Source organism: Thunnus thynnus, chromosome 9, assembly GCF_963924715.1.
Source record: "Thunnus thynnus chromosome 9, fThuThy2.1, whole genome shotgun sequence".
Lineage (NCBI taxonomy): Eukaryota > Metazoa > Chordata > Actinopteri > Scombriformes > Scombridae > Thunnus > Thunnus thynnus.
Window position 1 is genome coordinate 35,280,621 of NC_089525.1, and position 26,263 is coordinate 35,306,883.

Genomic DNA, 26,263 nt, shown 5'->3' on the forward strand with positions numbered 1-26,263 from the left:
AAATACTACTGTATTACATAATACTACTGTAGTACACAATACTACTGTAATACAGAATACTACTGTATTACACAATACTACTGTAGTACAGAATATTACTGTATTACACAATACTACTGTAGTACAGAATACTACTGTATTACATAATACTACTGTAGTACACAATACTACTGTATTACACAATACTACTGTAGTACACAATACTGCTGTATTACACAATACTACTGTAGTACAGAATACTACTGTAGTACAAAATACTACTGTATTACACAATACTACTGTAGTACAGAATACGACTGTAGTACAGAATATTACTGTATTACACAATACTACTGTAGTACAGAATACTACTGTATTACACAATACTACTGTAGTACAGAATACTACTGTATTACATAATACTACTGTAGTACTTGACTAGTTAGCGTGTAGTTGGCCGGTTGCCTGGCTGCGGCCGCGGGTGCTGCTGTAGTGTGTAGTTAGTGTGTAGTTGGCATGTAGTTAGCGTGTAGATGGTGTGTTGCCTGGCTCAGGCCCTGGGCGCTGCTGTAGTGTGTAATTAGTGTGTAGTTGGCGTGTTGCCTGGCTGCGGCCACGGGTGCGGCTGTAGTGTGTAGTTAGTGTGTAGTTGGCATGTAGTTAGCGTGTAGATGGTGTGTTGCCTGGCTCAGGCCCTGGGCGCTGCTGTAGTGTGTATTTAGCGTGTAGTTGGCGTGTTGCCTGGCTGCGGCCACGGGTGCGGCTGTAGTGTGTAGTTAGTGTGTAGATGGCGTGTTGCCTGGCTGCAGCCGCGGGTGCTGCTGTAGTGTGTAGTTAGCGTGTAGATGGCGTGTTACCTGGCTGCGGCCCCGGGCGCTGCTGTAGCGGAGCTTCTGAATGAAGTAGAAGATGAGCCAGGCTGAGGAGATGATGAGGAGGACGATGAAGGACACGGAGACGAACACCAGTGAGCCACGGTTGATGGTCTTGGTGGTACCACGTTGACCCACCAACACCGATACCAGAACCGTCAGGTTTCGGTCCAGCTGGGCCAGGATCTCCTTACCAAACGCTTCTGTGATCATCACCGCCACCGTGTCGCCGGTCCCTGCAGACCAGATCAGACCAGACTGAGGTCAGACAGGTCAGATCACCTGACAGGAGGCACTGACTGTTTCTACTGTACACAGTGGCTGATTAATAAATACAATAGAAGTCTATGTTTGTTTTCCTGTTGCACTGTGGCCGCTGTCCAGTGAGAGTCGATCCACACCGGCCAGCCTGAAAAATATGCATTAATCAACCACCCGAACCTCACGTGACCCGCAAACTGCCAACTTTTTTTTTACCAACCGTGTTCACTATACACTGATTGGCTCAGAGAGCTGTGGCCAGGCAGCAAAGGCTGTGGCCAAGGAACAACAGGCTGTTGCCAGGGAGCAACAGGCTGTGGCTGGACAGCAACCTGCTGTTGCCGGGGAGCAACATGCTCTGTTGCCAGGGAACAACACGCTGTGGCCAGGGAACAGGCTGTGGCTGGTGAGCAACATGCTGCGGCCAGGGAACAACAGACTGTGGCCAGGGAGCAACAGGCTGTGGCCAGGGAACAACAGACTGTGGCCAGGGAGCAACAGACTGTGGCCAGGGAGCAACAGGCTGTGGCCAGGGAACAACAGGCTGTGGCCAGGGAGCAACAAGCTGTGGCCAAGGAGCAACAGGCTCTGGCCAGGGAGCAACAAGCTGTGGCCAGGGAGCAACAGGCTGTGGCCAAGGAGCAACAGGCTCTGGCCAGGGAGCAACAAGCTGTGGCCAGGGAGCAACATGCTGTGGCCAGGGAACAACAGGCTGTGGCCAGGGAACAACAAGCTGTGGCCAGGGAACAACAGGCTGTGGCCAGGGAACAACAGGCTGTGGCCAGGGAACAACAGGCTGTGGCCAAGGAACAACAGGCTGTGGCCAGGGAACAACAGGCTGTGGCGGGTGAGCAACATGCTGCGGCCAAGGAACAACAGGCTGTGGCCAGGAAACAACAGGCTGTGGCCAGGAAACAACACGCTGTGGCCAGGGAACAACAGGCTGTGGCTGGTTAGCAACATGCTGCGGCCAAGGAACAACAGGCTGTGGCCAGGAAACAACAGGCTGTGGCCAGGGAACAACAGGCTGTGGCCAGGGAACAACAGGCTGTGGCTGGTGAGCAACATGCTGCGGCCAAGGAACAACAGGCTGTGGCTGGTGAGCAACATGCTGCGGCCAAGGAACAACAGGCTGTGGCTGGTGAGCAACATGCTGCGGCCAAGGAACAACAGGCTGTGGCCAGGAAACAACAGGCTGTGGCCAGGAAACAACAGGCTGTGGCCAGGGAACAACAGGCTGTGGCTGGTGAGCAACATGCTGCGGCCAAGGAACAACAGGCTGTGGCCAGGAAACAACAGGCTGTGGCCAGGGAACAACAGGCTGTGGCCAGGGAACAACAGGCTGTGGCTGGTGAGCAACATGCTGCGGCCAAGGAACAACAGGCTGTGGCTGGTGAGCAACAGGCTGTGGCCAAAGAACAACTGGCTGTGGCCAAGGAGCAACAGGCTGTGGCCAGGGAGCAACAAGCTGTGGCCAGGGAGCAACATGCTGCGGCCAGGGAACAACAGGCTGTGGCCAGGGAACAACAGGCTGTGGCCAAGGAACAACAGGCTGTGGCCAGGGAGCAACATGCTGTGGCCAAGGAACAACAGGCTGTGGCCAGGGAACAACAGGCTGTGGCGGGTGAGCAACATGCTGCGGCCAAGGAACAACAGGCTGTGGCCAGGAAACAACAGGCTGTGGCCAGGAAACAACAGGCTGTGGCCAGGGAACAACAGGCTGTGGCTGGTTAGCAACATGCTGCGGCCAAGGAACAACAGGCTGTGGCCAGGAAACAACAGGCTGTGGCCAGGGAACAACAGGCTGTGGCCAGGGAACAACAGGCTGTGGCTGGTGAGCAACATGCTGCGGCCAAGGAACAACAGGCTGTGGCTGGTGAGCAACATGCTGCGGCCAAGGAACAACAGGCTGTGGCTGGTGAGCAACATGCTGCGGCCAAGGAACAACAGGCTGTGGCCAGGAAACAACAGGCTGTGGCCAGGAAACAACAGGCTGTGGCCAGGGAACAACAGGCTGTGGCTGGTGAGCAACATGCTGCGGCCAAGGAACAACAGGCTGTGGCCAGGAAACAACAGGCTGTGGCCAGGGAACAACAGGCTGTGGCCAGGGAACAACAGGCTGTGGCTGGTGAGCAACATGCTGCGGCCAAGGAACAACAGGCTGTGGCTGGTGAGCAACAGGCTGTGGCCAAAGAACAACTGGCTGTGGCCAAGGAGCAACAGGCTGTGGCCAGGGAGCAACAAGCTGTGGCCAGGGAGCAACATGCTGCGGCCAGGGAACAACAGGCTGTGGCCAGGGAACAACAGGCTGTGGCCAAGGAACAACAGGCTGTGGCCAGGGAGCAACATGCTGTGGCCAAGGAACAACATGCTGTGGCCAAGGAACAACAGGCTGTGGCCAAGGAGTAACAGGCTGTGGCCAGGGGAGCAACAGGCTGTGGCCAGGGAGCAACATGCTGTGGCCAGGGAACAACAGGCTGTGGCCAAGGAACAACAGGCTGTGGACAGGGAACAACAGGCTGTGGCCAAGGAGCAACAGGCTGTGGTGGGTGAGCAACATGCTGTGGCCAAGGAACAACAGGCTGTGGCCAAGGCACAACAGGCTGTGGCCAGGGAACAACAGGCTGTGGCCAGGGATCAACAGGCTGTGGCCAGGGAACAACAGGCTGTGGCCAGGGAACACGCTGTGGCCAGTGAGCAACATGCTGTGGCCAGGGAACACGCTGTGGCTGGTGAGCAACACGCTGTGGCCAGGGAACAGGCTGTGGCCAGGGAGCAACATGCTGTGGCCAGGGAACAGGCTGTGGCCAGGGAGCAACACGCTGTGGCCAGGGAACACGCTGTGGCCGGTGAGCAACACGCTGTGGCCAGGGAACAGGCTGTGGCCAGGGAGCAACACGCTGTGGCCAGGGAACAGGCTGTGGCCAGGGAGCAACAGGCTGTGGCCAGGGAGCAACAGGCTGTGGCCAAGGAGCAACAGGCTGTGGTCGGGACGCCACAGGCCGCAGGTTCTTCTTCTCTTCTTTTTCGTTTAATGAAGACAGAAAGTTAAACGCTATTAAACCTGCAGAAACAACTAGTGAACACAATTCTGACACATCATCAGTTTTAAGTTGATATGTTGAACTTTGCAAACAGTTGCTCATTTCCACATCCAGCAGTTATGGAGCAACATTATCATTCATTTGGAATCGTGTTTCTGTCCACCTGGTGAATGTGAGTCCAATATTCACTCTCTTTTAGCTCTGTTTCTGCTCTCTACCAACTCCTGAGGGAAACATCTGGCTCTGGCTGCTAAATGCTCCACTATGTTCACCAGCTATTCTATAGCTAACTGTGTCTGCTTGCCGTTTGGTGCTGAGCAGGTAGTGTACAGCGGCTTTTTACAGATTTTTCTCTGAAAACGACTGTATGAGACGCTGAGAGTGAACCAGAACAGTAAAGTTGCAGCCGGACAGATAAACAATGAGCTGAAACTCACTATAAAGCTCCGTAAAGCCGAGAGGAGCTGCAGAGTCTCTGATAATTCTCTGTAGGCTCATCACTGACTGTGGAGGGATAGAAATATGTTACACACACACACACACACACACACAAATACACACACACACACACACACACACACACACACACACACACATGCACACACACATGCACACACACACACACACACACACACACACACACACACACACACACACACATGCACACACACATGCACACACACACACACACATTCCCCCTCTGTGAGGTCACAGTGACCTCATGAATTAATGAGACTTTCTATATTTAGAGCATTGACCGTCAGGAAGTCTTTCCTTCCTCTTGATATTCATGTTCACAGCAGATCAATATCAATCTGACACATTCAATATTAGATTTTAATTTATTACATTAGATTAATATTTTCAGGAGCTTCTTTGTGTCAAACTATTGATCATCTGAGTAAATGACTGTTCTGAAGCTGATCAGTTTATTTTACAGATACAGATAAATTAAAATATGAAACCGACCTGATATTGATCATCTGTGATCGTTAGATTAAAGCAGGTTCGTGATTAAAATGTTATTGTTGTATTTTGTTTGCAGCTGAAACACGTAAAAATGAAATAAATAACATCAAATAATTATAATAAATAATAATAATAACTAATGACTAAACAAATAAATAATAAATACATAAATAATAACATCACATAATTCGTAGTAATGAAAATTATTATTATTATTAACATTAAAACTGACGCCTCTGACCTTCATGTCCCATCTTCACCGTCTTGTTGGTGGAGTTGTTGTAGATGAGGACGGCGGTGGCGTTGAAGGCGGCGGCCTTCAGAATCTTCTCCTTAAAGGTGCAGTTCCCTCTCTGCAGCAGCGCCACCCAGTGGACGCTGCGGGGAGGAACCAGGAAACGAGTGTTGGGGTCGCAGCCCTGCCGGTCCACCACTGAGGAAACACAGCATTACAATGGTTACTGAGGAGATGATGATGATGATGGTCACATGAAGCACGCTGTTACCCCTTAGCTCATCTGTTCAGGCAGAGCGCCAACTGCTCCCATTAAACTGTGCCTGACAGGGTGAACTCAAATAATATCACAAGATTTTTAGGTTATATCACAATACACGATATCGCAATATTTTGAAATCTCTTCTAAACTACTGTAAACTACTAAAATATTACACTACTAAATAAAATACTGTGGTGGTACTGATGCCCCTTCAACACAGATGTTCTGTAAGAAGTCAGAAAACCAGCTCCCAGCCACATAAAGAAAATTAAAAAAAACAAATAATATTCACTTGGAAAAACCTCACAAGGTGTTGCACAATGGGAAACGTCCCCTTAATGAAATAATGCCTCTTCAATAATAGTAACGAAAAAATGCCTCTTTGATAAGGATAAACAAACACCTCTTTAATGTGTATAAAAAAATAAAGCCTGCAGGTGTTTAGGCTATCATGGGGCAAGCACAACTTCTTGCACAATGGCACTAAGAAACCAATGCAGGACACTTGGATTATGTTATGGTATTCCGTCCAAAGGTCCCTCACATCAGAAAGAAAAAGACTAGAAAGAAGACACAAAAGGGCCTGAACAGGCCAGAGTTTCTGTCCGACAAGCTTTTCAAATGAGGTCTGCAACCAGTGGAGGAAAGAACAGTGACCCCAGTGTGCAGTTTCTCTCCTCTCTTAAACCCCAGAAAAAGGGCGTCGTCAAAGCCCGATTGGCTGAGAGGGGAACGAACCGAGCTGCTCTCAATCACCATCTGGGATCCAGTCCCCCCACTCTGCACACAGGTGATCTGCATAAACCCTCCAATCGACCCAGACATGCAACTATCCGCATTCAGAACGGGTGACTGCTACAACACTGTTATAATAAAGTTGAATAAAGTACTGTTATAATAACATTGAATCAAGTATTGTTATAATAAAGTTGAATAAAGTACTGTTATAATAAAGTTGAATCAAGTATTGTTATAATAAAGTTGAATAAAGTATTGTTATAATAAAGTTGAATAAAGTACTGTTATAATAAAGTTGAATCAAGTATTGTTATAATAAAGTTGAATAAAGTACTGTTATAATAAAGTTGAATCAAGTATTGTTATAATAAAGTTGAATAAAGTATTGTTATAATAAAGTTGAATAAAGTACTGTTATAATAAAGTTGAATAAAGTATTGTTATAACAAAGTTGAATAAAGTACTGTTATAATAAAGTTGAATAAAGTATTGTTATAATAACATTGAATAAAGTACTGTTATAATAAAGTTGAATAAAGTACTGTTATAATAAAGTTGAATAAAGTATTGTTATAATAAAGTTGAATAAAGTATTGTTATAATAACATTGAATAAAGTACTGTTATAATAAAGTTGAATAAAGTATTGTTATAATAACATTGAATAAAGTACTGTTATAATAAAGTTGAATAAAGTATTGTTATAATAACATTGAATAAAGTATTGTTATAATAAAGTTGAATAAAGTACTGTTATAATAAAGTTGAATAAAGTACTGTTATAATAAAGTTGAATAAAGTATTGTTATAATAAAGTTGAATAAAGTACTGTTATAATAAAGTTGAATAAAGTATTGTTATAATAAAGTTGAATAAAGTATTGTTATAATAACGTTGAATAAAGTATTGTTATAATAAAGTTGAATAAAGTATTGTTATAATAACGTTGAATAAAGTATTGTTATAATAAAGTTGAATAAAGTATTGTTATAATAAAGTTGAATAAAGTATTGTTATAATAACATTGAATAAAGTACTGTTATAATAAAGTTGAATAAAGTATTGTTATAATAACATTGAATCAAGTATTGTTATAATAAAGTTGAATAAAGTACTGTTATAATAAAGTTGAATAAAGTATTGTTATAATATTGAATAAAGTATTGTTATAATAAAGTTGAATAAAGTATTGTTATAATATTGAATAAAGTATTGTTATAATAAAGTTGAATAAAGTATTGTTATAATAACATTGAATCAAGTATTGTTATAATAACATTGAATAAAGTACTGTTATAATAAAGTTGAATAAAGTACTGTGATAATAAAGTTGAATAAAGTATTGTTATAATAACATTGAATAAAGTACTGTTATAATAAAGTTGAATAAAGTATTGTTATAATAACATTGAATAAAGTACTGTTATAATAAAGTTGAATAAAGTATTGTTATAATAACATTGAATAAAGTACTGTTATAATAAAGTTGAATAAAGTATTGTTATAATAAAGTTGAATAAAGTACTGTTATAATAAAGTTGAATAAAGTATTGTTATAATAAAGTTGAATAAAGTATTGTTATAATAAAGTTGAATAAAGTATTGTTATAATAAAGTTGAATAAAGTACTGTTATAATAACATTGAATAAAGTACTGTTATAATAAAGTTGAATAAAGTATTGTTATAATAACATTGAATAAAGTATTGTCATAATAAAGTTGCATAAAGTACTGTTATAATAACATTGAATCAAGTATTGTTATAATAAAGTTGAATAAAGTACTGTTATAATAAAGTTGAATAAAGTATTGTTATAATATTGAATAAAGTATTGTTATAATAAAGTTGAATAAAGTATTGTTATAATATTGAATAAAGTATTGTTATAATAAAGTTGAATAAAGTATTGTTATAATAACATTGAATCAAGTATTGTTATAATAAAGTTGAATAAAGTACTGTTATAATAAAGTTGAATAAAGTACTGTTATAATAACATTGAATAAAGTACTGTTATAATAAAGTTGAATAAAGTACTGTGATAATAAAGTTGAATAAAGTACTGTTATAATAACATTGAATCAAGTACTGTTATAATAAAGTTGAATAAAGTATTGTTATAATATTGAATCAAGTATTGTTATAATAAAGTTGAACAAAGTATTGTTATAATAAAGTTGAATAAAGTACTGTTATAATAACATTGAATAAAGTACTGTTATAATAAAGTTGAATAAAGTACTGTTATAATAAAGTTGAATAAAGTATTGTTATAATATTGAATCAAGTATTGTTATAATAAAGTTGAACAAAGTATTGTTATAATAACATTGAATAAAGTACTGTTATAATAAAGTTGAATAAAGTACTGTTATAATAAAGTTGAATAAAGTACTGTTATAATAACATTGAATCAAGTATTGTTATAATAAAGTTGAATAAAGTATTGTTATAATAAAGTTGAATAAAGTACTGTTATAATAAAGTTGAATAAAGTATTGTTATAATAAAGTTGAATAAAGTATTGTTATAATAAAGTTGAATAAAGTACTGTTATAATAAAGTTGAATAAAGTATTGTTATAATAAAGTTGAATAAAGTATTGTTATAATAAAGTTGAATAAAGTACTGTTATAATAAAGTTGAATAAAGTATTGTTATAATAAAGTTGAATAAAGTACTGTTATAATAAAGTTGAATAAAGTATTGTTATAATAAAGTTGAATAAAGTACTGTTATAATAAAGTTGAATAAAGTACTGTTATAATAAAGTTGAATAAAGTAGTTATAATAAAGTTGAATAAAGTACTGTTATAATAAAGGTGAATTAAGTACTGTTATAATAAAGTTGAATAAAGTACTGTTATAATAAAGTTGAATAAAGTACTGTTATAATAACATTGAATGAAGTATTGTTATAATAAAGTTGAATAAAGTACTGTTATAATAACATTGAATCAAGTATTGTTATAATAAAGTTGATAAAGTACTGTTATAATAACATTGAATAAAGTATTGTTATAATAAAGTTGAATAAAGTACTGTTATAATAACATTGAATGAAGTATTGTTATAATAAAGTTGAATAAAGTATTGTTATAATAAAGTTGAATAAAGTACTGTTATAATAACATTGAATCAAGTATTGTTATAATAAAGTTGAATAAAGTATTGTTATAATAAAGTTGAATAAAGTACTGTTATAATAAAGTTGAATAAAGTATTGTTATAATAAAGTTGAATAAAGTATTGTTATAATAAAGTTGAATAAAGTATTGTTATAATAACATTGAATAAAGTACTGTTATAATAAAGTTGAATAAAGTATTGTTATAATAACATTGAATCAAGTATTGTTATAATATTGAATCAAGTATTGTTATAATAAAGTTGAACAAAGTATTGTTATAATAAAGTTGAATAAAGTACTGTTATAATAACATTGAATAAAGTACTGTTATAATAACATTGAATAAAGTACTGTACTGACTTAGCGGTAAGATGCATAATGAAAATAAAATACAGCTTGACACCGAACCTCGTGGAACACCATACAAGAGGCGGGCAGGGACAGATGATGATCCACTAAAAGAAACTGAAAAAGTTCTCCTTTCTAGGAAGGGAGCAAACCATTTGAGTTTGAGTGCGGTGCCTGAGATGCCCACCCAGTGCTCTAGGCGCTCTAGAAGAATGTGGTGGTCCAGAATATCGAAGGCAGCACTGAGATCTAACAACAATAATACTGCGCAGATCTTAGTGTCAGCAGACAGCAGCAGGTCATTCAGGACTTTGATTAGTGCAGACTCTGTGCTCTGCTGTGGACAGAAACCAGACTGAAAGATATCAAACATATTATTCTCAGTTAAAAAAGACTGAAGTTGCTGGAAGACAACAGTTTCAAAAATTTTGGAAGGGAGTGGTAGTTTTGAAATTTTTCTGTAGTTATTTGTGTCGGTGTGATCAAGATCGGGCTTTTTGATAAATTGTTGCATGACTGCATGTTTAAAAATGTTGGTACTTGACCAGAAATAAGGGAGCTGTATTTACAGAACAGAGTGACCTACACTGTCAAAAACCTCTTTCAGGACCCAGGGAGGAATAGAGTTAAATGGATATGGAGACGGTTTTAAATCAGAAACAACTTTTCTCAAGTGCTGGAGTGGAATAAGTTAGTAATAAAAGTTAGTAAAAGAAGCAGTGTGCACTGGCAAAGCTACTACTAGGGTACCACTGGGACATACATGAGCTCGGATAGTAGAGATCTTATTGACAAAGAAATTAAGAAAACCATGACAGCTCACTGAGGATATGTTAGTAATGTCGCTGTCAGTGGGGTTGATTAGGATGCTTGATATGTTGAAAAGAACTCTTGGTTGGTGGTTGTGTTTTGCTATCAGGTCAGCAAACTATTCTGCTCTAACGAACTTAACGGCCTCTTGGAAAACTGTTGGGAATGTTTTGAAATCTCATATGATACTTGAAGCTTGTCTTTCTTCCACTTTCTTTCTGCACTTCTGCAGTCTTGTCTAAGCGCTCTGTTGGTGTCATCAAACCAAGGCTGAGACTTGGTTTTAGGTCGTATATACTTACTGGGGGCCACCGAGTCAAGGATGGTTGGACAGAAGGAATTAAAAACATTCACCAGTTTGTCTAGGGTGCAGTCTATTAACAGCTTTTCCAGAGTGGTAGTGATGAAAGCACCGGCAAGACAGGCTGCAGTCTGATTATTGATAACCCTTGAGTAGTGGGTTGGATGGTGATTATTACAAGTAAGACCTGGGATGTGAGCATTAAAAACAACTGGCATGTTATCAGAAATACAAGTGGTGCATATCTGGCAATTACTGATATCAAGACCATATAATAAACCTGATCAAGTGTGTCCATGCTCATGCATGCTAACATGCTGCAATAAGCATATTGTGTCATTTCCAGTTGCTGACTGTGTTTATTGATAGCGTTGTTGCTGCTCCCAGCTCAGTTAATTTTGCTTTATTCTTCATTACTGTGGATAATTACCTGCTGTACATTTAAACTTACACTACTTCTGCTCAAGCACTCTTAGCTCTCTCCTTCTTTTAGCCACTTTTCTTACTAATCCCACAGTTGTTAGTTATTTTGGCTCAGCAGTTAGCTTAGCAGCTAACTTAGCTTAGCAGTTAGCGATGGCTTCTCTCTCTCCCTCTTGCTCTCCTGCTCTCTCTTGCTCTGTGTATCATACATTTAGTTATTTCTCTGCCTCCTTTAGTGATAGTGGTACATGTAATAAATGTAGTTTATTTGCAGTGTTGAAGGCAAGGTTCAGTGAATTGGAAGTGTGGCTCCACACAATGGAAAACCAATCAGCAGCTAATATAGTTAGCCAGCCCCCAGTAGCCGGTGTGGGCCGACCTAGCGTAGCTCCCACTCCCCCGGTAGTTCCCGAGCAGCCGGGAGGCCAGGGTGTCTGGGTGACTGTCTGAAGGAAGCATAGCCCTAAGCAGAAGCCCACGGTTCACCACCAACCAGTTCATGTTTCTAACTGGTTCTCCCCACTCAGCGACACACCCGCTGAGAAACCAACTGTGATTATTAGCAGCTCCATAGTCAGAAACGTGAAGTTAGCGACACCAGCAGCCATAGTTAAATGTATTCCTGGGACCAGAGCGGGCGACATTGAATCACATTTAAAACTGCTGGCTAGTCTTGTGCTTTTACACTATGAGTCATATTCACCAATTCACACACATTCATACGCTGATGGTTGCCATGCAAGGTCCCAACCAGCCCAGAGGGAATCTAATCATGATCTATATATATATATATATATATATAATCTGATGGTGCAGCCATCAGGAGCAACTCTGGGTTCAGTATGTTGCTCAAGGACACTTCAGCATGAGGACTGGAGGAGCCGGGAATCGAACCGCTGATCTTCTGATAAGTGAACAACCCGCTCTACCTCCTGAGCCACAGACGCCCCAAATAATGTTAATAATAATAATGTTATAATAATTTTATAATAATGTTGTAATAATGTTGTAATAATGTTATAATAATGTTATAATAATAATGTTGTAATAATGTTATAATAATGTTGTAATAATGTTATAATAATGTTATAATAATAATGTTGTAATAATGTTATAATAATGTTATAATAATAATGTTGTAATAATGTAATAATTTTATAATAATGTTGTAATAATGTTATAATAATGTTATAATAATAATGTTGTAATAGTGTTGTAATAATGTTATTATAACGTTATCAGATGTTGGAGCTCAGGGTATCTGAGTGCTGCAGAGAGCTGCAGTGTCCTTGGACAGTCTGACTGTAATCTGACACTACAGAGCCGAGACACTCCGACCTTCAACATCCTGAAGCTCTGCAGTGTCTCTGTACACAACAACACACACACACACACACACACACACACACACACACACACACACACACACCTCTTTCCTCTTTACCTCTCCTGAACTCCTGGTGGTGCTGTACTAAACTGTAAAGCACACCTATTCTTTACATGTCCAGCTCTATATTTATATTCTGGGGCTCTACTGGAATATCTTTGCATGATTTCCAGTTAAAAACTCCTTATTTATCTTCTACTGGTCCTTTATGCAGCCCCTCAGTTCTGTCTCTTTAAGGCCCGCCTCCCGATGAGTCCACTCTGCTCTGATTGGTCAGCTTCAGGAAGCTTCCTCCGGCTCTGGAGGCTGCTAGCAGTAGACGCTCTGCACTCATGTTTCACCAACAGAGTTCATGTTTTTGTCTCCATATGAAGTCACTTTGTTTTTGTTCAGTTCTTCAGATTTAGAAACACAACTTGTTTGTTTCTGGTCCATCTCTCACTGAAAGCTGTGCTCAACAGTGATTGGCTGAGCCCACAGAGGTCAGAGGTCATGACGAGACGTGTGCAACAGCCTTCAGTGGTTCCTGCAGGTCACAGTAATATAATCTGTGAGACTGAACCATCAGTTTGTCAGAGTGCAGAGACGTGTTTCATCTCGTGCTCTGATTGGTTGGTTTGGTTCGTAGCAGCAGTTTATGAGAATTTGGTCTTAAATTTCTGACTCACTGTTTGGTCACCAAAGAAAGTCAGTGGACGAGTCTCACAGGGACTCAGGAGCCACAGGGACTTCTGTCACGACTGTCAACAGAGTGAAGGAGCCTGTGGCCGGACGCCGGGCGGCGGCCGGACGTCGGGCGGCGGCCGGACGTCGGGCGGCGGCCTGTCGCTGTGTGAAGGCGCCTTACGAGTGGCTGACCTGAGCTCAGTCAGGTGTTTCCGTGTTGATGCAGCAGAGGAAACGTGTGAATGTGAGACGCAGGTTTGAGGTTTCCTCGCTGCAGTTTGACTTTGAGGTCGTCTCATCGACAATCTGCTGACTCTGAACTCCGTGTTGAGACGGTTGTTTGATTCATTCATCAGTCGAACCACGTCAAGTATTCAGGCAGATACGCTGAAGCTCCTCCCCTATCTATGATGTCATCGGGTGAAGATAAACCGCTGAAATGAGATCACCTGAGCAGGTAAACCGTCCAGTCGCTCTGTGTGTTTCTGTTGTTCAGCTGGAAACTGTTAAAACTGCTCAACAATCTGCTGAAAGCTGATTAACTAATAATGACTAATTAGTTGTTTATGTCAAACATGAATAAATGAAGATTTGTAAAGATTTTATAGTGAAGTTGACATGATGTGAGTCGGAGAGTCACGCAGACTTTAAGACATTAAAGAGATCAGCGTCGCTAACATCAGCTGCTGCTGCACGCCGTCGCTAACGTCGAGATCGTCATCACTACGTTAATACAGTCGTCGTTTCAAATAATCTCACTGGTTTTCAGAGCAGAGACGGTTCCACTGTGACTGTGAATAATTCACTATTGTTGATCAGTTCAACCTCAGAAAGGAACAATATTCACACAATCAGGTCACAAACGCCGTGCGACCTCAGCTGTGACCTCAGCTGTGACCTCAGCTGTGACCTCAGCTGTGACGTCATGTGTGACGTCATGTGTGACGTCATGTGTGACGTCATGTGTGACGTCATGTGTGACGTCATGTGTGACGTCATGTGTGACCTCAGCTGTGACGTCATGTGTGACGTCATGTGTGACGTCATGTGTGACGTCATGTGTGACCTCAGCTGTGACGTCATGTGTGACGTCATGTGTGACGTCATGTGTGATGTCATGTGTGACGTCATGTGTGACGTCATGTGTGATGTCATGTGTGAGCTCAGTAGAGCTGGAAGAAGGATTCAGATCCTTTACTGCAGTAAAAGTACCAATACACAATGTAAAAATACTCCATTACTAATTACTAATCCTACTTAAGTAAAAGTACGTCAGTATCTTCAGCAGGGCCGCCGCCTTATAGTCGATGACGAGTCTCCAAGTTTTAACCGGGTTTTCGTTGGTGAGTCAGTCACAGGAAGAGTTAGTCTGGAGCTGCGTCTGAGCCTGTTTCTTCCTGTTAAAGGAGGAATGTTGGGTCTGTAGATTAAAGAGTTCAGTCTAGACCTGCTCTATGTGGAAACAGCCCTGACATGACTTCTGTTGTGATTTGGTGCTTTATCAATAAAACTGAATTGAATTTACCACTTTTGCTGTTAGCATTGTCATTAACAGTCGGCTCACTTCATGTGTGCACTTTTAAAGGCTCATTATTATGGTTTTGTATTTCTCTGTAATGTAGCACAGCGTTAATAATGTTACTGATAACATTGTCTCTCTGCCCTGGAACTCAAAGCATCTGCTGACGCCCCAAAATATATATTTAAATAATTAAATTAATATCATAAACATGTGACAACAAGTCAACTAGGAAAGTCTTTGGTCAGGAGCAGTCCTAATTATGATGTAGTTAAAGTACTGCAGTAAAAGTACATAAGTATTATGAGCTTGATGTAGTTAAAGTACTGCAGTAAAAGTACATAAGTATTATGAGCTTGATGTAGTTAAAGTATTGCAGTAAAAGTACATAAGTATTATGAGCTTGATGTAGTTAAAGTATTGCAGTAAAAGTACATAAGTATTATGAGCTTGATGTAGTTAAAGTATTGCAGTAAAAGTACATAAGTATTATGAGCTTGATGTAGTTAAAGTATTGCAGTAAAAGTACATAAGTATTATGAGCTTGATGTAGTTAAAGTATTGCAGTAAAAGTACATAAGTATTATGAGCTTGATGTAGTTAAAGTATTGCAGTAAAAGTAGTGGTTTGGTCCCTCTGACTGATATATTATTATATATGACATCATTAGATTATTAATAGTGAAGCATCAGTGTTAGAGCAGCATGTTACTGTTGTAGCTGCTGGAGGTGGAGCTAGTTTACACTACTTTATATACAGTTAGCTAGTTTAGTCCAGTGGTTCCCAACCTAGGGGTCGGGCCCCTCCAAAGGGTCAGCAGATAAATCTGAGGGGTGGTGAGATGATTAATGGGAGAGGAAAGAAGAAAAAACAAAGTTCTGATACACAAATCTGTTTTCAGTTTTTGGACTTTTTCTCTAATCTTTGATTTTTGCTGAAATATTGGATCATTTGAACATTTATTGAAATGAAAGCATGTGAGAAGTTTAGAGGGAAAAATCACTATTTGGTGGAGCTGTTAACAACTCATAGACATGTGAAATGTGACCCCGACTACACACTGCTTTTTGTAAGACGTCAAAAGACAAAAAGGTTGGAAACCACTGGTTTCATCTTTAACAATGAGTTGTATTTTAAAAGCTTGTTATATTATCCATTGTGTCAAATCTTCATCTGAAAAGTAACTAAAGCTGTCAAATAAATGTAGTGGAGTAGAAAGTACAATATTTCCCTCTGAAATGTAGAAAGTAGCATCACATGGAAATACTCAAGTAAAGTACAAGTACCTCAAACTGTACTTAAATACAGTACTTGAGTAAAAGTACTTAGTTACTTTCCACCGTTGGACCTCAGGTGTGATGTCATGTGACCTGTTACCTCCGTGATGCGGTGCAGGTGCGATGACGACGCCCCTGGAGTCCATTTTAGGGGAGTTCTGTCCGTACGTCCCGTCCTCGCTGCTCATCAGGTGAACGGTGTTTCCACGGCTGTCCAGCACCGTGGCGTTCACCGTGGCTCCAAAATATTCCTCCGACATCATGCTTCTGTCTGAGCGAGCCGCCCACACAGAGCAGGGCAGGACCAGGACCAGGACCTGGACCATGACCAGGACCTGGGCTGAAGGGACGCAGAAACAAGTCCACCTCAGGGACATCATGGCGTCCTCTCAGTCCTTGTTACATCCAAACTGTCAGGAAACAAAAGAAACTTCTTTACACCAGAACAAGTCTGTCCAAAATCATCCTGTGGTCCAGAAGACCGCAGTGTCCAACTGTCTCTGTGTGTCCTGAACACGTCTTAATGTCTCTGTCCCTTTAAAAATCTGTTCTTAAGGTTCTTAAATGCTCTAGAAAGAACGTCTTTTGTCTCTTTTTATCCCTCAAACATTTTTTTTAAGTCCTCCAGCTGTCTCCTTGTCATTTTATGTTCCTTAAAATCTGTTCCTAATTTAGTTTATTGTAAATGGTCTCTGTCTCTTTGTTTTCTGTCCTTCAAAGGTCTGATTAATGTCTTTAATGTCCTAAAATTTCTCAATACACCTCAAATACCATTTGTCTTCAAAATGTCTTTTTATGTCCCTAAATGTGATATATGTTTGTCCTCCAAATGTCTTGTTTTGAAAATGTCTGTATGTCTCGTTGTCTTTGAGTATTTCAGTGTCTGCTTTAATGTCCGTTTATGTCCATGAAATGACGTCTTCCTCCGACTGTCTCTTCATGCTCACAAAATGCTCCAATGTCTTTTTGTCTTGTCCAGTATTTCAGTGTTTTCCCTCAAACTTGGTTCTCAATATCATTTCATGTCCAGGAAAAGACATCATCATGTCTCTCTGTATTCTTAAAATGTCTCTTTGTCTTAAAATCTGTTTTATGTCTTTGTCTCCAGAGTTGCTTCCTTTAGGTAATATTATTAGGAAACACTCCATAAATGTTCATTGTTATGCAGATGATACCCAATTATATTTATCAGTGAAGCCAGATGAACCCAATCAGTTAACTAAACTCCAAACATGCCTTAACGACATAAAGACCTGGATGACCTGCAATTTTCTGCTACTAAACTCAGATAAAACTGAAGTTATTGTGTTTGGCCCTAAACACCTTAGAAACACATTATCTAATGATAAAGCTACTCTGGATGGCATTACCCTGGCCTCCAGCACCACCGTAAGGAATCTGGGAGTTATCTTTGATCAGGATATGTCCTTTAACTCCCACATAAATCAAATCTCAAGGACTGCCTTTTTTCACTTACGTAATATCACAAAAATCAGGCACATCCTGTCCCTAAAAGATGCAGAAAAACTAGTTCACACATTTGTTACTTCTAGGCTGGATTATTGCAATTCCTTATTATCAGGCTGCTCTAACAAGTCTCTAAAGACTCTCCAGCTGGTCCAGAATGCAGCTGCACGTGTTCTGACTAAAACTAGAAAAAGAGACCACATTTCTCCCATTTTAGCTTCACTGCATTGGCTTCCTGTAAAATCTAGAATAGAATTTAAAATCCTTCTCCTAACTTACAAAGCCCTTAATGGTCAGACACCATCATATCTTGAAGAGCTCATAATACCGTATTATCCCACTAGAACACTGCGCTCCCAGTATGCAGCTTACTGGTGGTCCCTACAGTCTTTAAAAGTAGAATGGGAGGCAGAGCCTTCAGCTATCAGGCTCCTCTTCTATGGAACCATCTACCGGATTCAGTCCGGGGTGCAGACACCCTCTCTATGTTTAAGAGTAGGCTTAAAACTTTCCTTTTTGATAAAGCTTATAGTTAGGGCCGACCAGGCTCGCCTTGGATCAGCCCTTAGTTATGCTGCTATAGGCCTAGACTGCTGGGGGACTTCCCATGATGCACTGAGCTCCTCTCTCCTCCTCCTCCTCTCCATCTGTATGCATTCATGTAACATCAATGCATGTCACTAACTTTGCTTTCTCGTCTCGCAGGAAACCTTCAGCTGACTGTTGTCCAGCCTCACACCCACCACTGTTGCTACTATTATTATTAGTCATATTTTTGCTATTATTAGTGTTGTCATTGTTATTATTGTTGTTGCTGCTCAATGGGGGAATGTTGGGTCTTTGTAAATTAAAGATTAGGGTCTAGACCTGGACGTGTTCCATCAAGCAGGATAAAGGGAAAGCCTGGCTTATTCTGATAAGTCTCGCTAATTTAAGTGAGAGTTTTGTTCCATCACTGTGGCTTATGTGATTGGCTGCTCAGTAACCATGGTAACAGAACTAGCTGCTCTGCAGCAGGCTAACTGTCAAGCGTCATTTAGCTGCTTGTCAAAGAATGTCTGACGGACAGAAACAGATTCCCAACAGACGGTTCCATCAGATAAATATATATCTGATATTATCTAGTCTGCTGATAATATAACCACAGTCAGTGATCTGAATGTTCATTTATTAACACAGATGTATCCTGTCGGTCCTTCTGAGCTCGCCTCTCTAACCTGGCGAGAATAATCCTGCAGCCGCGGACAGTCGACTGTTGAAAGGACGATACGGTGTCGCAAAAACAAGAGAAAACTAGAGCGGCGTTCTTCTCGCAGCAGAACAAACCTGCTGATGAAACTATATGAAGAATATAAATGAGTTTTCACCAAAAAGGCCAAAAGTGCCGCAATGAACCAGGTGAAAGAGACGAGTTGGCAAAAACTCGCTGACAGATTAAATGTTTAAGTTTTACAAGCCTACTTATGTGGACAGTGGAGGCCTAAAGGTGGAATGAACGTTGACGAGACACGGCTGAACTGTGTTAGTGGAACAGCTTTAAGTGAGAGTTGAGTTAATTTAAGCTGGACTTTGATTAGCTGCGTTGATGGAACATCTCCTGATCTAAAAGGTCCCTGAGGTATCTTCTGCTGTCATTTAGTGCTATATCAATAAAACTGACTTGATCTTCTTTATGTCTGTGTGGTCAATAAATGTCTCATTTCTTATTAATGTCCATCATTACATCAAAAGCACTTTGTCCTGAAAATGTCCCCTTCTGTCCAAAAGTGTCTTAATGTCTCTCCAAATGTCTTTCAATGTTCTTATTTTATCTCTTTAGGTCCACATGACTCTCGTGTGATCTCATGAACCCAGCTGCCTCTCAGTGATAGATGGATCATCCAATCACCTGCCAAGTATCTTTGAAAGTGCCGCCCAGTCTCCAAGGACGATTCTCAGATGTTTCTGTGTAACAAACCATCTGGTGCATCAGGTTATATTATATCCAAAACTCAGATGTTCAGAAAATGCTCAGAATGCCTCAGTGTCTCTTTGTCTTGTCCAATATTTCATTGTTTGTCTTGAAAAACAGTTCTTAATGTCAGTTTATGTCCTCAACGTGTCTTTGTGTCTCTACGTTTCCCCGAAAGGATCTTTATCTTTGTCTTTGTTATGTCTTTCAAAAGTCTAATATATGTCTTCATGTCCACTAAATGTTAATGTAAATGTTTAATATTTTGTCTCAGAATGCTTCTTTATGTCTATTTGTCCTGAAAACGTCTTCATAAAGTCAGTTTATGTCCACTAGAGGACACTTTAGGTCTTCTAGAGGTTTACTTTATGTCCCTTTGTCTTCTATTTGTCTTACTTCACTTAAGTACATTACCCACCTTCAAATGTCCCGTTCTTTCCCTTCTTTATATTTCCTTTTGGCCAAGAAATGTCTTCATGTTGTCTTCCAATAGTTCAGTGTCTGTCCTCAATAGTTTGATTGTCAGTTTATGTCCGAGACAGCATGTCTTTATGTCCCCCAAAAGATTTCCTTAATGCCTCCGTGTCTTCGTTATATCTTTCTTTGATTTTTATTTAAATCCATCAAATTTCTTCTTTTCCTTTTTGATGTCCTCCAGATGTTGTGTTTGTCTCTGTATGTCCTCCAGATGTTGTGTTTGTCTCTGTATGTCCTCCGGATGTTGTGTTTATGTCTCTGTATGTCCTCCAGATGTTGTGTTTGTCTCTGTATGTCCTCCAGATGTTGTGTTTATGTCTCTGTATGTCCTCCAGATGTTGTGTTTGTCTCTGTATGTCCTCCAGATGTTGTGTCTATGTCTCTGTATGTCCTCCGGATGTTGTGTTTATGTCTCTGTATGTCCTCCAGATGTTGTGTCTATGTCTCTGTATGTCCTCCGGATGTTGTGTTTGTCTCTGTATGTCCTCCAGATGTTGTGTTTGTCTCTGTATGTCCTCCAGATGTTGTGTTTATGTCTCTGTATGTCCTCCAGATGTTGTGTTTATGTCTCTGTATGTCCTCCGGATGTTGTGTTTGTCTCTGTATGTCCTCCAGATGTTGTGTTTATGTCTCTGTATGTCCTGCAGATGTCTTCTTCGTGTCCCAGCACGTGTTTCCGGCCGTCCTTCCAGCCAATAGGAGCCCTGGATGAGACAGTGAGGGACATGAGGACAGTGTGTCAGAACATGGAGCATCACCAGAGGCCAACATCTGGCCCATCACAGCGTCATGTGTTCAGTCCTGTAAACAGACAGTTGAATAAAAGCTCATGTTAAAGATGATCCAGCAGCATGACTCAGTGTTTAAACGCGGCGCTGGCAGCCGCTTCATTCCGCTTTGTCTTACCGTCTGCAGGCGGACAGACAGGCAGGCTCCCGGTGTACCGACCCCCGCCTGCCTCCACTCTTCTCCGGCCTGCTAACCCGCCGTTATCCCGGTGACTGTGCGGTGGGATCGGTGCGTTTCGTGCGTTGGATCCAGCTGTTGTTCGGCGTTTTATTCCGTTTTTGATCCCGCTGGTTATTAGATGGTGCGGAGGCTCGAGCTCCGTCTCTCCGTTTGAGGCACAGTGCGCAGGCGTAGAGCGACGGCACGGGGAGACGGCAGACAGGGTGCGCGAGCGATATGTTCATGTTTAGACAGCTGAGATTTGGATGAACTGTCGCGATACTTGCCGGGAACCAGTCAGTCAGTCTGTGGTTTGATTTCTAAATGAACAATAATAATCTGGTTAAACCGCAGGTTCCGTATCAGACCGTCAGTTTAATTAAAGTACTGGAAGATCTTTATGAAGGAAGTTTTCCCTCAACACCAGAACCTCAACACCAGAACCTCAGCACCAGTACCTCAACACCAGAACCTCAACACCAGAACCACAGCACCAGAACCTCAACACCACAACCTCAACACCAGAACCACAGCACCACAACCTCAACACCAGAACCTCAACACCAGAACCTCAGCACCAGAACCGCAGCACCATAACCTCAGCACCAGAACCTCAGCACCAGAACCTCAACACCAGAACCGCAGCACCAGAACCTCAACACCAGAACCTCAACACCAGAACCGCAGCACCAGAACCAGTCATCAGTCTTTATTGATTACCAATTAAGACTTATAATCAGAATCAGGTTTATTTCCAAGTATGTTTGCACAGGTTGTTGTGGTTCATAACAGTAAAAATATACAAAGAAGAAGTAATCATAAATAATATTTTAAAAAAAAGAAAGAAATTTACAACAAAAATATGTAACATATATAAAATCACAATAAAACAAAAACTGATCTGATTTCTCCTCAGTGACAGATTTTTATTTGATTCTTTATTAACAGTCTTTTTCAGTGTTTCATCAGTTTTTGAGTCTGTTTTTCATTAATACTTCATTTGTGATAAATATCTATTTATTTAAATATGTGATATTTATTTTTCCAGTGTATCGATGACATCTGGCAGTTTCTTTGTGCGCTGATGGGTGAAACTTTATAATACAGCCTGTTGTCTAAAGTATAATTTTGTTCCAATAAAATACTTTAATGAAGGTTCAGTGGAAGAAAACAAGGACCAAGAGAGCAACAACTGGACATTTAAATATTGGGTACCTATAGTACTCTGTAACCTGAATATTCTCCAGGTATGTTATGATATGCAGCTGCAAACAGTAAAGTAATGACAGAGGCTTTGGGTTATTGAGTTGTTGATAAATATGTGGTTTAAATATAACACAAAGCAGAGTTATCGTGTATTTGTAAGCAGGGTTAGAAAACAGATTCATAAATAAAATAATGTGAACTGAGAACAAAATAAAATAAGAGTTATAATAAATAAAAATGAATTATGAACTTATGTTGTTTCTCTAAACATTGATTAAGTGTGTCTGAGTGAATCATGAAGAGGAAGGATGGAAAGAGATGAAGAAAGAGGTGATGACCTGTCAGCCTCTGATTGGTCAGTACTGACACCTGCTGGACACAGAGAGTAAATACAGCAGCAGGTTCATGTCAATCTTTTTATTTATTTAATTGATTAAATATTAATTTGAAATCATGAACCATAATGTAAAGGGTTAAATGTGTATACGGGAACATAAAACCCCTCAGAGGTAAACTGCAGAGTAAGCTGCAGCATTATGAACATTCAAACACAACCAAGAGTCCAATCAACACTTCTGAGTTTCAAACAGAACCTTGAATTTATTAAAGTGATCAGATAATATTTACTGAATGAAAAACACTGAAACATAAACTCAAGTGTTTGTTTTCAGTGTGATGACTCTGAATGTTCCACATGAGAAAGACTCAGAGGTCCCACTGACAGCCATGATCATATGAAGGACCCATAGAACCTCTTAAAGGAGCTCTAGAACCTCCACAGTGACCACCAAAGAGCTTTGAAGCACCACTAAAACCACCTACAGGAACCCTGAAGGACATATACAACCACCTAATGCCCTGCTACAGCCACTTCAGAACCACCTAACAACCCAAGAACCTTCTTACTGACCACAAAAACAAAAAATAAGAAACCTTTAGAGCAGTGGTTCTCGCAGTGGAGTCCAGGGATCCCCATCACTAAAGGGATATTAATCAATTCAATCAATCAATCAATTTTTATTTATACAGCGCCAAATCACAACAAAAGTCATCTCAGGGCACTTTTCACATAAGCAGGTCAAGACCGAACTCTTTAATTTACAGAGACCCAACAATTCCCCCATGAGCAGCACTTGGCGACAGCGGGAAGGAAAAACTCCCCTTTAACGGGTAGAAACCTCAAGCAGACCCCGGCTCTTGGTGGGCGGCCATCTTTGACTGGTTGGGTTGAGAGAGAGAGAGAAAGAGGGGAGAGGGGGAGGGGGGACAGAATAACAACAATCATAACAATAACAATAACAGCAGCAATAGCAGTAGCAATATTATGGACCCCTAGAACTTTGTTTTGGTGAACCAAAGACAATTTTCCATCCTGGTGGACAATAAAGATATATTCTATTCTATTCTATTCTATTGTATTCTATTGTATTCTATTGTATTGTATTGTATTCTATTCTATTCTGTCCTCCTCACTGAGGACTAATTAAAGCTGACTGGAACCACCTAATGGACCTCTAGAACCGCTAGTAATCACAGTAATTACAAGAACCTACTCAATGACTTGTTGAACCTTTTGAATGAACAGTAGAACAACCTAATAACAAACTAGAGCCACCTCATGGTTCTAATAATCATTATTACTGTGTTCCACAGACAGGAAACCTGCTTATCAGCTAATGGCAGAGAGACAGGAAGACAGACAGAGAGACAGGAAGACAGTTGCTAGGCAACGGAACGAAGAAACAACAGAAAACATGAGCTCTACTTAAGCAAATAATTTAATTGCTTTTAGATCAAGTTTAATGGCAGGTTTTGGATTAAATTAGACATAAAGAATTTGGGAACAAAGTGGGCAAGTTTCATGTCAATCTGATAAGCCAGTAAACTAAAATGAACAAACCAAATTTTGGAAGAAGCTAGCTACCTAGCAAACTAACTGGTAACAGCACCAACTGTCAACTGTCAGCTACCAACTGCCATGAGACTCAGACCTAAACCAGGGCAAAACAACCAAAAATGAGGGTGAAAGCAACAAGAAACAAGATAAGACAAGGAAAGAAACAATTATAAAAAGGGATTAACAAGAGAATGTTCCTGAGAAGAACACTTCTATTTAAAGACAAACTGGACTTCTAGTGCATCCATGTAAAACTATAGCTAAACAGTTCTGTGTGTAAAGAAAGTGAAGAACACAGCAGTATTTTTTCTCGGTTGGCAAAATGGACCCAAAACAACTACAAACAGATAGATGAAGTCTAGATAGTCTGGTGGTCCACTACCCAGAGGATATGACTAATGAAGCAGGGAGGAAGAAATACAGAAGCAAACGGCTCAGAGACCATCCTGAGACACTCAGAGCTGACTTTAAAAGGCAAAGTGACAGAGCTTTAATCACAGACCTGTCTCTATACTTGTCCTGTTAGATCTTAGTGCTGCATTCGACACAATTGATCATCAAATCCTTTTGCAGAGACTGGAACATTTAATTGGCATTCAAGGAACTGCATTAAGCTGGTTTAAGTCCTATTTATCAGACTGATTTCAGTTTGTACATGTGAATGATGAATCCTCCGTGAAGGCAAAAGTTAGACACGGAGTTCCACAAGGTTCTGTACTTGGACCAATTCTATTCACCTTATATATGCTTCCTTTAGGTAATATTATTAGGAAACACTCCATAAATTTTCATTGTTATGCAGATGACACCCAATTATATTTATCAATGAAGTCTGATGAACCCAATCAGTTAAACAAACTCCAAACATGCCTTAACGACATAAAGACCTGGATGACCTGCAATTTTCTGCTACTAAACTCAGATAAAACTGAAGTTATTGTGTTTGGCCCTAAACACCTTAGAAACACATTATCTAATGATAAAGCTGCTCTGGATGGCATTACCCTGGCCTCCAGCACCACCGTAAGGAATCTGGGAGTTATCTTTGATCAGGATATGTCCTTTAACTCCCACATAAATCAAATCTCAAGGACTGCCTTTTTTCACTTACGTAATATCACAAAAATCAGGCACATCCTGTCCCTAAAAGATGCAGAAAAACTAGTCCACGCATTTGTTACTTCTAGGCTGGATTATTGCAATTCCTTATTATCAGGCTGCTCTAACAAGTCTCTAAAGACTCTCCAGCTGGTCCAGAATGCAGCTGCACGTGTTCTGACTAAAACTAGAAAAAGAGACCACATTTCTCCCATTTTAGCTTCACTGCATTGGCTTCCTGTAAAATCTAGAATAGAATTTAAAATCCTTCTCCTAACTTACAAAGCCCTTAATGGTCAGACACCATCATATCTTGAAGAGCTCATAATACCGTATTATCCCACTAGAACACTGTGCTCCCAGTATGCAGGCTTACTGGTGGTTCCTACAGTCTCGCCTTGGATCAGCCCTTAGTTATGCTGCTATAGGCCTAGACTGCTGGGGGACTTCCCATGATGCACTGAGCTCCTCTCTCCTCCTCCTCCTCTCCATCTGTATGTATTCATGTAACATCAATGCATGTCACTAACTTTGCTTCTTCCCCGGAGTTTTTTGTGCTTTCTCATCTCACAGGAAACCCTGGGTTCTGGGCCGAACCTTCGCGGTCCTTCACAGTCCTGATGGCATCCTTCTCTGGCTGTTGCTACTTATTGTTATTGTTATGATTGTTGTTATTCTGCCCCCCCTCCCCCTTTCCCTCTCTCTTTCTCTCTCTCAACCCAACCGGTCAAAGCAGATGGCCGCCCACCAAGAGCCGGGGTCTGCTTGAGGTTTCTACCCATTAAAGGGGAGTTTTTCCTTCCCGCTGTCGCCAAGTGCTGCTCATGGGGGAATTGTTGGGTCTCTGTAAAGTAAAGAGTTCGGTCTCGACCTGCTCTATGTGAAAAGTGCCCTGAGATGAGTTTTGATGTGATTTGGCACTATATAAATAAATAACTGAATGAAATAAAATTGATTTAGAGCCATGTTTGTGTGATTTTATGTGTGGGTTTTTTTA

At 40.6% G+C, this 26,263-nt stretch overlaps 1 protein-coding gene across 1 annotated transcript in view; it reads right to left on the minus strand.

The window, feature by feature from the left end:
• Positions 1-21,849, minus strand: part of rnf130 (ring finger protein 130) — a 38,560-nt gene extending 16,711 nt beyond the window's left edge. The window contains exons 1-5 of the mRNA XM_067598297.1: positions 21,024-21,849; positions 20,059-20,821; positions 16,323-16,632; positions 5,367-5,558; positions 837-1,087 (exon numbers count right to left, since the gene is read on the minus strand). Coding sequence (XP_067454398.1) covers positions 837-1,087; positions 5,367-5,558; positions 16,323-16,602 — 723 coding nt within the window. The 5' untranslated portion in view covers positions 16,603-16,632; positions 20,059-20,821; positions 21,024-21,849. The remainder of the gene's footprint in view (positions 1-836; positions 1,088-5,366; positions 5,559-16,322; positions 16,633-20,058; positions 20,822-21,023) is intronic.
• Between the last annotated feature and the right edge of the window lie 4,414 nt (positions 21,850-26,263).